This window comes from Pangasianodon hypophthalmus, chromosome 26, assembly GCF_027358585.1.
Source record: "Pangasianodon hypophthalmus isolate fPanHyp1 chromosome 26, fPanHyp1.pri, whole genome shotgun sequence".
NCBI lineage: Eukaryota > Metazoa > Chordata > Actinopteri > Siluriformes > Pangasiidae > Pangasianodon > Pangasianodon hypophthalmus.
Genome location: NC_069735.1, coordinates 2,310,628 through 2,324,080, shown reverse-complemented (window position 1 = coordinate 2,324,080; position 13,453 = coordinate 2,310,628). Strand labels below are relative to the sequence as shown.

General features: G+C 39.2%; 1 protein-coding gene across 2 annotated transcripts in view; it reads left to right on the top strand.

Moving 5' to 3' along the window:
- LOC113535598 (receptor tyrosine-protein kinase erbB-4) overlaps window positions 1-6,013 on the top strand; it is a 49,981-nt gene extending 43,968 nt beyond the window's left edge. For both annotated transcript variants that reach the window (XM_026929032.3, XM_053229921.1), the window contains 7 exons: window positions 2,389-2,544; window positions 2,676-2,751; window positions 3,004-3,150; window positions 3,611-3,708; window positions 3,789-3,959; window positions 4,084-4,345; window positions 4,538-6,013. In XM_026929032.3, coding sequence (XP_026784833.3) covers window positions 2,389-2,544; window positions 2,676-2,751; window positions 3,004-3,150; window positions 3,611-3,708; window positions 3,789-3,959; window positions 4,084-4,345; window positions 4,538-5,298 — 1,671 coding nt within the window. In that variant the 3' untranslated portion in view covers window positions 5,299-6,013. The remainder of the gene's footprint in view (window positions 1-2,388; window positions 2,545-2,675; window positions 2,752-3,003; window positions 3,151-3,610; window positions 3,709-3,788; window positions 3,960-4,083; window positions 4,346-4,537) is intronic.
- The last annotated feature ends 7,440 nt before the right edge of the window (window positions 6,014-13,453 follow it).

Genomic DNA, 13,453 nt, shown 5'->3' with positions numbered 1-13,453 from the left:
TTTATCCTCAGGCTGCCGTGCTACCAACAAAGCTCCTACACTCTCATTCTTAGACCCCAGGAGCATGTGTGTGAAGGTGCAGAGTAAATGAGTTCCAAGCACAGATGATGAGGGACACCTTCACAGGTCACCTTCACCAGCAGTGGCTTTCCAATTTACTTTCATTGCAGATCTGCCAGCCTTCACACATTTTGCGCGCAAAGTCCGCATTTTAACGCCGGAGTACACTGCCACGAGTCACTCAAAATAAAAGAACCCCGAAACAAATGATGGATCCACTCGACCTATGAATCTGAAATGATTGACAGTTGCAAAAAAAAAAAAAAAGCACCGCCCCTTTCCTCCATCTCACATTATAGTCATCTCTCATCTCTTCTCAGTTTTCACTCTTGAAAGATGAGGCCTTGCTTTCTGGCTAGACAAATGGAGAATGTTTTGAGTTCATTAATGTGAAATTAAATCTACCAATGTACTAATTAGCTAACATTAAACACGTATATAGTTCACATCAGTTAGCTATATTTACTGCATTCAACAGTAGCCACCAAAAAAAATGACTGAAAATGGTCAAAAACTGCACTTTTTTCCTTAAAAATTGTGCCACAAGATTAACGTGGTGTACAATGAAGTGTCAGATCTAACACTTTGTAAATATTTTTAATAATAATGATAATTAGAAAGTGATTGAAAACTCTGTTTTCTGTTTTCTCCTGTCCCAGCATGGTCAAGCCTGCTCCAGTAGAAACTAGAGTGCGTGAATATACGGGGTTTTACAGTAACCACAAAGTGCTTAGGGGGGAAAAAAAGAGCTGCCACTCATCTGAGTCTGCTATCTCATTTATTGTTGTACATAACATCTTTTTTACTAGAATAGGAAGAAAGAACTTGAGCATGTAAACTTTTCTTACATCTTGTAAGAGACACAAGCTACTGTTTTAAAATGGCATCTTGCTGTCGTGCTTCAATGCTTTTTTTTTTTTTTTTTTTTTGGCACAACTTTCCCCTTATCCTGCTCGCTAACCTGCGACACTGTCGAGTCACCTGCCCACTGTGAACTGATGGCTTGAGTAGAAGAGACACACACTGGCTTTTCATCACAAAGAGGTTCGGACACTGACTTAATGACTTCTATCAATCATGCGGCCACCTGCGACACGTCCCTGCTGTTGGAGGTTGTCGCGGTCACACCGCAGCCTGATTGGTAGCAGATCCTCATTTAGAGATGTTGCATGGCACATGGAGGAATAATAAATGAGCTTACGGTAATGGAAGCATGATGTATTAGCAAGGAGGATTCTCCAGTATCTCCAGCTGAACCAGGAGCGCTGGCTATTCATTCGCTCTGACTGTGGTGCCATCTCATTGCATAATGGATTATTGATGAAGTAATTAACCGTGGAAGTACATTTTGATTGGCTATAACAGTACTACGGCATGCTGGATGGAATGTTGTGCATCTTTTTTTTTTTTCTTTCCTATTTCTCTGTGCCCAGTTAGTAAATTAAAACACTCAATAAAGCTGTCAAGAAAACCCTGGCATCCCAACACTCAGTGATTCCATGCAACCTCATTTCTCTCATAAGAGTATACTAAGTTTTCTATAGAAGCCATCTTTGGCTGCATTGTTCACATCCTGCGTATAGATATCATCATTAAATCAATACTTAAATCTTTTTTTTTTAATGAAAGCCAGTAATTGGCAACTGAAAACTGTTCATTCTAGAACGAATGCACCAACAGGTTTGAATCCTGACAGACCACGATTTTTTTTGACACAGTGGATTGTGACTGATTTGTTCTTAATGAGAGGGACCTTTATGCCACTTCCTCCAACCTCCTTCTCTTTTCTCTGTCACATAGATTCTGTTTCCTCTCTCAAAGTAAAATGATATTGCTGTAACAGGGCACATAGGGAGCCTCTTTTCTTTGACTCCCGTGAATTTCTATTAATGCGCTCACTAAAACCAAGACCATACAAAGCCAGAGTGAGTGATTTTGCTCTAATGCACTTCACTCAGCATGTACCAACGTATGGGGCATGCACAGGGCTGGCTAATGCTAATTAGCTTCAACGGATTTTGATTGGGTTGCTCTGCCTTTCATCATGCCCATCTCTAATGGAACATGTGAGGACGGCTAAAGGCTAGCAGTGTGTAAGCAGAGAACTGGACCTGCATTAACACCATTAACACAACATTGAGAATGTGTCTATGCTCTATGTTCAGTCTCCTGTTCACACCTGATTCGATATCACACAGATTTGCAGCGATAGAATATAATATGACGGGGCTTAATACTGAACCCTGAGGGACTCCTTCAAAAGTGTACTTATAGAGTGAGAGAAGAGACATGCCTACATTAATTATGATGACGTATATCCATTTTCAGGGTATGATGTACTTGGAGGAGAGAAGGCTGGTCCATAGAAACTTGTCTGCTTGTAATGTTATGGTGAAATCCCCAAACCACATCAAGATCACCGACTTTGGGCTTGCTCAGCTTCTGGGTGCTGATGTGAAGGAGTACAGTAATGATGAAGACAAGGTTAGATAGTGTACATCAAGCCACAGTGACATTCTTTAAACTTAGATGTGAATATGGTCAAACCTACAGTACGTATTAACGATACAGAATAGCCGTATGTGTTTTTTTTTTCTTCTTCCGTTCATGTGCAGATGCTCATCAAGTGGATGGCATTGGAGTGTATTCACTACAGAAAGTTTACCCACCAAAGTGACGTTTGGAGTTATGGTAAATGGGAAATGCTCATTATTAGTAGTTTACCAGTTAATGCTTGCACAACGTAAGTCCAAAAAGTTATGTCAAATTTTATGGAGGGAAAGTTATGCGTATTCAGAGTCCAGTTGTGCATCTGCGTAAGTAAATTTGTTTGGATGTGCTACTCATAATATACAATTTATCTGTGCAAATTCATGCCTCTGAGGTTGCCTCAATCACTGTACAAGTCATTTTTGAATCAGCCGTTAATATTTATTTCATCAGGAGTGACCGTCTGGGAGCTGATGACCTTCGGAGGAAAGCCGTATGATGGCATTCCCAATCGTGAGATCGCGGATATTCTGGAGAAAGGAGAACGTCTGGCTCAACCTCTTATATGCACCATAGATGTCTACATGGTCATGGTCAAATGTAAGTCTCAAAGCTTACATTTTCTACCTGTGTTTCCTTCCACATGTCTGCAGATTGTAAAACAAGAAGTTTGTTCTTTTACAATGTGGTCAAATAAAAATGCATTATATTTAATTACTATTATACGACATACTGTTACGATTCTAATCCCTGTACCGTTAATAACCACGTTGCAGTGTATGGATAGAGATGAGTAATTACTGTTGTAGCATGAGCTTTAGAGAGGGAATTAACTCGGTGTGAAGTGGAAACATGCAAATGCAATCCCTTGACAGGGATTAAATGATTCTATCAGCAAGCGGAATAGTTGCGTAGACAAAGTCGGGGAATTACGGACAAAAAGAAAAGACATGGTGCAGGCAGAATTTTCCATTTATTTATGTTGCATTGATTCATTTCCTGCTGAAAGGGCTGCTTCATTTTGTACCTCATTAATGATCCTTCATCCAACCTGCTCAAGGTTGGATGATCGATGCTGACAGTCGTCCCAGGTTTAAAGAGCTCGCTACAGAGTTCTGCAGGATGGCAAGAGACCCTCAGAGATACCTAGTCATCCAGGTGAGTATCAAAAAGATATTTTCTTCTCTTAGTTCTGACACTTCGTACTTCTGGAGAGTACTGGGGTGCTTTTTTTTCAGGGGGATGACAGCATGAAGCTGCCCAGTCCCAGCCACAGTAAATTCTTCCACAGTCTTTTGGATGAGGACGAACTCGGAGATGTGATGGATGCTGAGGAGTACCTGGTTCCTCACAACCTCAATTCTCCTGTTTCCTCCCATCCATCCAGCCCTCATCTGGATTCCAATCAGGTGAGACTTGTAGTACCTATCACTACTGTATCTCTGCTTTATTTTCCCCTAAGCTAATAATCAGGCACGGAATTAAGAGTTTTCTTTTTGGATTGTTTTCTTTTGCATATTGAATGACATACAGGGACTGAGCGATGCGACAATAGGAACACAGAGTTGTGAGGCAGCCACGTCGTCTGGTGAACTGTTTTTCCCAGTGAGGCCTGGGAAGGAGGAGCAGCTCTGTCATGGAAGGCTGAAGAAGAAGCTCAGCACTGCCTTTGTGGAGGACAGCAGCTGTCGACGCTACACTACAGATCCTGCTGCATTCCTGAAAGAAAGAACCCAGAGGAGAAGTGCTGATGAGGATCGTTGTATTGCCGCCAAGAATGACAAGAGTTCCTCAGGTAACCTCTTCTGTTTCTGCAGTAGTCCAGTGTTTTATGCTGGTGAAAAAAATAATAAGAGTGATCCTGAACAGAACTTTGTGTTAAGTTATGTAAGTGGATAGATCAATAAATTGTGAACTTCTCCGCTCTTATTCTTGGCAGGATTTTTGAGATCTCATATTAAAAAATGCTGTTTTCTCTAAACTCCAGACCCTATTGAGGAGAATCCTTTCATCACACACCAGAAAAACAGAGAGATTCATGCACTGGACAACCCAGGTTACCATGGCAATCCTGACGGACAGCTCAAGATTGAGGATGAGAACATCAACAGTCCTCTAGACCACAACACAGATGAGATGATCCAAGAGACACTGAAGAAGAGCGGGGTTTCTCTTCCTCTGCTGTCCAGAACAACAAGCAGGACTACAAATAGCTATGTAAACCTCAGCACTCAAACAGAGAGACCCCATGTTCATTTTACACTTCCACCAGTTCAGCCTCCTCAAAGTGGACCAATGAGTCAAAATGGCCACCATCTCCATTCAGGTCACGGTCTATGTACTGATCATCCCAGTAAGTGTGTCCTTCCTTCAGTAACAGGACAAATATGTCACATCAGCCACCAAATCCAGCCTGGTTCTCCTGGTGCTGCTCACGTCTCACACCAACACGATGGTGTTAAAAGTAGCACCACTGCTCTACCAGGTCATGTGATCCATCAAAGCAGCACAACACAAACAGTTGGAACAAACAAGAAGTCCTTTCACACAAACAATCCAGAGAAGTGGCATCACAGCCTTCCAGCCAGTGTTCCACAGCATCCTCCAGATCCTTCGCTGGTCTGCAGGAACAGTTTCATCTACAAGCAGAATGGCCGTGAGAACCCAGAGAACCCTTCAGAGTCCAGCATGAAGCCAAGAACATTTCTGCCTCCGCCACCATACAGGCACAGAAACACTGTAGTGTAGCATCTCAATCATCCATGTTCCTCAGAGACTGCTTCTTCTACCAGCACGTTAAAGATATTACTTTCTTCCTCGGCAGTTCCTGGAACTCACCTGCCAGAACGTTTCATGCTCTTAAGAGAAGAAATAGTGTATTCCTCAGCATCATCCCATAATATATTGTATACTGTATATGTATATATATCCAAACGACTGAGAGAACAAAGTGTACCTTTCAGACTTTTGTACCTCTCCTTCATCCTGTGTGTGGGTAACATTAAAACTTTGTAAATTCTGGAAGATATCGGAGACTTTTATAGTATATTTTTTAGAAAACTGAAGGCACCGGATTGTTTACACATCAATCTTATATAATAAAAAGTAATAAAAGTACCTGGAAATATATTTTTTCGTGCTATGTGAGAACGCGTGTGCTGTTCTGAGGCAGCAAAGCCTTAATCAAGAGGCTGGTTAATCCTCCCTGACTCACTCGTGGATGTTATTTAATAAAAATGTAGAGCTCTGAGACATTTCCAAGGCAGAATTGTGAATACTGAGAACGTCTCGCCCTTGGCTTTTTAAAAGGATAATAATTGAATGTTTTCCCTCTCAGTGTTGTAAGTCTATGTTTAACATGCTGTATTATTCCTGGTTGTGGACTGGCACAGTGTCTTTTATGATGTATATTTTTGGATTATGATCATTACACAATAAAATGATTACGGTTTAAATGAAACTATCTGTATTGCCTGTACAGTCTTATAGATTGGAAATTATTGCTTATGCTGTTGATATAAACAAGCATTTTGGGTTTTTTTTTTTTAACTCGTAAATGTGCAACCTTTTCCAGCAATTCAGATTGATCGCATGGCTGTTATAAGAAAATAATCAATGACAGGGTTTGAGTGATGAAGCGGAGTAACTGTTACCACCCTGAAGTTGATTATTTTCACCAACCTCTCCTTTTTCAGCTCTTGAAGCCAAAAAAATCAGCTTTTTGCTGAGAAACCTATTAATTAAACTAATACACGTTTGCATCTTTAAAAAAATAATTCTAATGATTTATTAATCAGTCAAAATGTGTGTTGATAATACAAAAGCACATTGTTCGTTATAAAAATGTGCTCATAACAGTGTTAATATTTGCATACAATAAATGTCATAAATTAGAAGAAAATATAGTAAACACACTACACAGGATTTTAATTAGATTTTTTTTTTTTTAATTCTCTCAGTTGGGGTACAAAGTTCTCAATTCTTCCTCACAAACTTTTTCGCGTTTTGTTTAACTTACCGAAGATTTGTGAGTGCTCGTACATCCAGCATAGCTCAGCAGCTCATGATTTGATTTTTAAAAAAAAATTTTTGGACATCAGATTCTCAAATTGTCCATGAGGTGATCCCGCTGTGTTCTTCCAGGGTTCTCCGCACCTTCTCTTTGAGTTCCTGGGACGTTCTGAGAGACCATAACTGAGGACGTTAATTTCAAGGAAGGATACATTTAAAAAGAAAAAAAAAAAATTCAGTGCTTTCCTGGTGGCAGGATGTAAAAACTAAGCTGTTCGAATGAGATTAGTGTAATAGCAGATGACATATTTAAAGCAGATTAACTCCATTTGACAGTGCGGAGATACGGACTCCCTTGGGCTAAGTAGAAAATAAGATAGAAAATGAATTTCCTGCTGTTCGGCTTATAGTTTCCTCACTCTCACAAGAATCTAATGAATACTGAGCCTTACTGTGTGGCAGGAACTCACCATGTCATCCTTAATTAAACTGTTCAGTGATAAAAAGTACTTAGTGTTAGCATAGCACCTCATTGTGTAATACGCCACCAGTACGGACGAGCACCGCTTATTACAAGCTCTACATTTTAAGTCATACAGTTCCATATACTGACTTACGATTTTTTTTTTTTTTTTCTTCAGATGTGCTAGTACGGAGTAGATCATCCATTTGCTAGCAAGCTGTTATCACATCGAAGTTAATTCTTTTCTGACATGAAGACATGTTGAACAGCTGCATTCGTTCAAAATTAAAGAGAAAGGTTTGTATTCTTTTAAGAGAGAAATGTCTAGAACGTGTTATATCTGAAAAGAAGATGTTCAGAACGTTTCGTGTGAATTGCGTAAACTTAGAAAATTGAACAACGTGTGTGTGAGACGATGTTGTTTTTTTTTTTTTTTGGTTTCTTCTAATCTTGAAGGCATGACACTTGTTCAGTCTAAAAGTGCATGCCATTGTATATTAGTAATAATAAATAATACATATTTAAGTAATATTTTTTTTAAAAAAGCAAGAAAGCAATTAAATAAGAATAAAACAGTAATTAAAATGATGATTTAAGATGATTTACACACATGCCTTGCTAAAGAAAGCAGCTCCAAACTGTTAACAGTGCTACAAATTGCTATACAAAAAAACATTCTATAATAAAAGGTCATTCGGTTATTATGTCGTGGTTCCCTTTATTTCCTCTGATAGTTCATGAATCTGTCGCCAGATTACACAGGATAATTCAAATTTGCTCATGCAAATTTCACAGCAAGTAGCATTTAATAAGGTGAATGGTGACATTTGGAAGGAGGGAGAATATGAGACCGTCTTGCTAAATATCTAGAATGGCTTGCATAAGTATTCACCCCCTTGAGCTTTTCCATAATTTGTAGTGTTATGAATAGTTTGCAAAATTATATACAAATAAAAATCTTGAAATCCTGACGAAGTCCATTTCATTTCCAGTTTGTAACACTGCACATTGTGCACAAGTTAAAGAAGGTGAATACTTATGCAAGTCAGTGTACTTCCTGCTAAAGTACTGCCAAATGATCTGTCTTACAAATCATGTGTGATGCATTAGGAATCCACCGCTCATGCTTTTACATCTGTCTTATGTGTATTTTACATGTGAAATTAATGATGAATACCAAAGTGTTTTTGTTGTAAAGTAATAAATCTTGATGCTGCACAGCATCTCTCTATCTTGAAGTTCATTAGACAAAAAAAAAAAAAAAACGCAAAAGTTTTTCTCTGACTGTTATTCAGCGCTGACACTGGAGACTCCTTTCTTAAATTTCTCCCATATGCATTAACTCCTTCCCAGAAAACCTCACCTTCTATTATACTTGATCCTCGTACATAAATTCATTTCCTACATTATTTCTTATTTAGCCATGCATTAACATTTCTTCTTTTTCTTTTAGCAATGTGAAAAAAATGAAACATATTTTTATACACTGGGTTTTACATATGCCTGGTATAAGACAAGTAAACCCAAATGGAACCTACAGTAATAAAATGTTTGATTATTTGATGAACCAACCACAATAAGAGGTCAAGTCAATAATATAGTGTGCATGGTGTTCATACCTGTGAATGATCTTACTGACTCCATTGCGTTATCTTAATCATTATCACAAAGAATCCAGAGTATAAAATGAGCAAAACACTCTGTAGCGTTCTAGTCTTTCTTCAAACGATCCAGATAATAAACACCATGCTGTTCAGGATTATTGTAATCAGTGTGTCTATTGATTGTCTGTCCAAGACCCGAGACTAATCTGGTTTTAATACACTTGCACTGAAAGTCCATTCTCCATTTAAGTGTACTGGCTTAGTAGAGAAAAGCCATTGATTTGGGGTAAAAAAAAATCATGTAAGAAAATCCTTCCTTAATCTAATATATTTCTAGATAATTACTTCATTCATTTATTGTGTATGAGTGTGAAGCTCATATTTGTCTGTCCTGTAGTGTCAAATGGTACAAGCCTTTCCCAAAACGTTGAACCGTCCACAGTCCTGTCTAACACTATGCAATAATCCCTAAAGTGACACTAGTGTCCTCCAAAACTGCTGATCTGTGTCCTAGGCGTCCATGTGGAACAGCAGCTCCAGGAGCAGTGAGATGATGGATTAAATCCATTCGGGAGAAAAACACACACATTTGTCTGGGACACTGGGACAATGTACAGTATATAAGTAATAAGTAAGGAATAAAACACACTGTGTTGTGCTGTTAGAGGAAAGTAATCAACAAAAAAAAAAGATGGGGGATGAAGTGTGATGAAGTGGAGTTTGAGTTGATTATTTTGCACTAACAGCACATCCTGAAGTGTTTTATTCCTTTTATACTGCAGCAGAATGATGAATGATGTCATACTATTTATCTGTTTATCTGTAGTTACTTTTAACGTCTTGCAGGTTCTTGCAAAACAGTTCTTGCTGTAAACAGTTCCTCACCAGATTCTCTTTTTTTCTATTCACGTTAAAAAAATGCAGTTTGTCATGTTACCAAGAATGCGCAAAAGCATAAACTCTGTACCAAAAACTTTCTCGTGTCAGAAAACTTAAAACCTTTGACTGATGACACTGGAGACTCATTCCATAAATGGTAATTAAACATCATCTTGCATGTTTATTACACAATATTAGAAAAAGCGCATTAACATTAATATAAACCTGTGTTTACTGGCCGAGCTGCTGTTATATAAATGAATCAATATTTTCTATCTGGCCAATCCGAGTCAAGAATCCAACAGCGCTGTGGTGAAAAATGGACTTTGACATCTTCTCGGAAGCGATGATTTGTACCTATTAGAGAGCACGGTTTATGACGCAATGCAAATAGTTGTCTGCTGAATAATTCATGTTATGTCATTAGTGTCAACAGTTTTTGCTCTTTTTCCTCTTTGGAAATGAGATGTCGATGGTGCCCATTCACTCTGACTTCTCTTTGTCTCATTTAGGTCTGTGTTCACTGGCCTGCATAATGAACACAGTAATAAGACATTGATTTCCTCAGGGCCTAATTGTCTTGAAAAATGTTGTTTCACGATCCTAACAATAAAAATGTGATATTTGGGTGCTCATCGACCCGTTACTCCATTCTTTTTTTTTTTTCTTAACTTCCCTTGATGATGATGATCATGCTGATGATGATGATGATGATGATGATGGTAGACCTATGTCAGCATGATGACCTATGCAACCACATATACAGTAAACAGGCTGCCACGCTTCATGTTCACACACTTTCTCTGTATCTGTTTGAAAGGCCACACTGTGACTGCATGTGAATCACAATGAGGAAGTTAGTAAGGTGCTTCACACCTCCGCAATCAAAGGCAACTGGCACTGGAGATGCATTTTTATTTTACAACATGGGAACACAAAGCACTAAAAATGTGCACATTAAATTAAAATGACCTACCCTAAAAAAATAAATAATAATAATAATAATAATAATTAATCTTTACTACAGTGTACATTTTGTTGCTTGTCTATTCAATTTAAATGTTTTTGGTTCAGGAAAATAATAATAATCAATTTTAAAATGCGTATTTCAATTAATTAAAGTCAATTATTAAATAATTAAGCCTTCGCTGCTTGAGGTTTTGACTGTGCATCCCCAGTGTTGTTTGCCATTAAGGTGACCATTTTATCCACCTTAGCATATTGTTCCTGTAGTGGGGGCTTGGCTTATATACGATCTGAGGAATTTTAAACTGATTTAATTTTGAGTGTTATGGAAGGGTGGTTTTCAATATTCCAATATTTAATGTTGTTTTGTTTTGGTTTTAAGGCCCAGGGCTACTGTGTTATGAAATGTATGTGTATGTTGTATGTGTGTGCAGGACCTGGTTAAGTAGTTATCATGGGTTCTGCTAATAACAGATACAGTATATATTATGTATGTACACCGATCATAACATTATGACCACTGACAGGTGAAGTGAATAATATTGATTTTCTTGTTACAATAGCACCTGTCAAGGGTTGAGATATATTAGGCAGCAAGTGAACAGTTGGTTCTCCAAGTTGATGTGTTGGAAACAGGAAAAAAGGGCAAGCGTAAGAATTAGAGAGACTTTGACAGCGGCCAAATTGTGATGGCTAGATGACTGGGTCAGAGCATCTTTAAAACGGCAGGCCTTGTGGGGTGTTCCCAGTAAGCAGTGGTTAGTAGCTACCAAAAGTTGTCCAAGGAAAATCAACTGGTGAACCAGCAACAGGGTCATGGGTGCCCAAGGCTCACTGATGTGCATGGGGAGTGAAGGCTAGTCCATCTGGTCTGATCCCACAGAAGAGCTACTATAGCACAAATTGCTGAAAAGTTAAAGCTGGCTATGATAGAAAGGTGTCAGAACACACAGTGCATCGCAGCTTGCTGCGTATGGGGCTGTGTAGCCACAGACCTGTCAGAGTGCCCATGCTGACCTTTGTCCACTGCCAAAAGTGCCTACAATGGACAGGTGAGCATCAGAACTGGACCACGGAGCAATGGAAGAAGGTGGCCTGGTCCGATAAATCACATTTTCTTTTACACCATGTGGATGGCTGGGTGCGTGTGAATCGTTTACCTGGGGAAGAGATGGCACCAGCATGCACTACGGGAAGAACGCAAGCTGGCGGAGGCAGTCTGATGCTCTGGGCAATGTTCTGCTGAGAAACTTTGGGTTCTGGCATTCATGTGGATGCTATTTTGACACATACAACCTACCTAAACATTGTTGCAGACCAGGTACACCCCTTCATGGCACCGGTATTCCCTAATGGAAGTGACCTCTTTTGGCAGGATAATGCGCCCTGCCACACTGTAAAAATTGTTCAGGGATGGTACGAGGAACATGACAAAGTTCAAGGTGTTGACTTGGCCTCCAAATTCCCCAAATCTCAATCCAATCAAACATCTGTGGGGTGTGCTGGCCATCAAGTCCGATCCATGGAGGCCCCACCTCGCAACTTACAGGGCTTAAAGGATCTGCTGTTAATGTCTTTGTGCCAGATACCACATACACCTTCAGGGATCTAGTGGAGTCCATGCCTCGGCGGGTCAGGGATAATGTTATGGCTGATCGGTGTATATATGTGCTTATTTGAATACATTATCGTTTCTGTAGAAATGGCTAATTGACTGGTATTTGTTTGGAGAACACACCACATAAACAGATAAAATAACTTTTGTGACTGTTGATATGGTGTTTGAAGCTTTCTGTAAGGTGATGTTTATTTAACATGTATGGAAGGAGTCTCCAGTGTTAGAGCTTAGTAACAGTCAGAGGGCAAAGCTGTAACTTTTCTGACATCTTCAGGACAGACGAGTTTACACGTCTTTGCTGTTTTCGGGTAACACAACAAGTTGTGTTTTTCTTTTTTGTTTTATTAACTTCAAGAGTGACAGAAGACAGGCTACTGAGGGAATGGCTGTTTACAGTTGCTATACAGTAAATTAAACATTACATGACATTAAAGTAGGTCATTCTCTAAGAAAATAAAAATTGTTAGCATGGACAAACTGCTGTGGTGTAAGAGGAATAAAACACTTTGGGACATGCTGTTCTTGGAAAATAATCAACTTGAGGGTGGCTTCAAACACTCCACTTTGTCGCTGATATATTTCCAAAGACAGCATGCTCCTCAACTTGTATTCCTTCTTACTTCTAGTAAATTAAAGACATAGGAAACATGGTTTGTCCAGTTGTTACATGACCACGTGACAGATATTGGCGATGATCATTTGCTAAAAAACAAAGACCAGTATAATATTGTACTTTCAAATTTTGAAAAAAAAAATTTTCTGCTAATTTGGGCCACTTTCTAATGGTACACATATCTGTCGTTCTTACTTCCAAATGACTAGCCGCTAGTCTTCATGCTCTGCCCCAAAAGTCTGAATGATGACCGACTGGCTTCTTGGATTAGACCAGCTGTGTGTATGTTTGCTTAGAAAGCCACCTGATATTTCATAATGGGGAAGCATTTTGGCAGTTTTCCATGCCATGTTCATATCAGGACTGTTTTCAGGCTCTTAAGCAGTGCTGTACTTTTAAAGAGATCCAGCTGACTTCTCACAAATTAAAGGAGGCCCACCAGTGTGAGGTGCTGTCATGTTTTAAAAAATATGGGGTAAATGTATGACTAAGACCAGGGGAAAGAGTTGCTGCTGGGTGCTGATGGGACCACAGTGAGTCTCTTTGTCTTTTTAAACTGCTGCTTTAGTGTCTGTGACCTGTAATAAATGAGAAGCTCTTCAGAAATGTCAGCTGTGGGAGTAAGAGAACAGAGCGAGACAGAGAGATAGAGAACAAGCTGCACTGGTAAGTTACCGTAAGCATATATGAACCTAGAGATAGATACTGAGATTTGAGCAATGTTGCAAATTGTCCCACGCGTTGTCAGT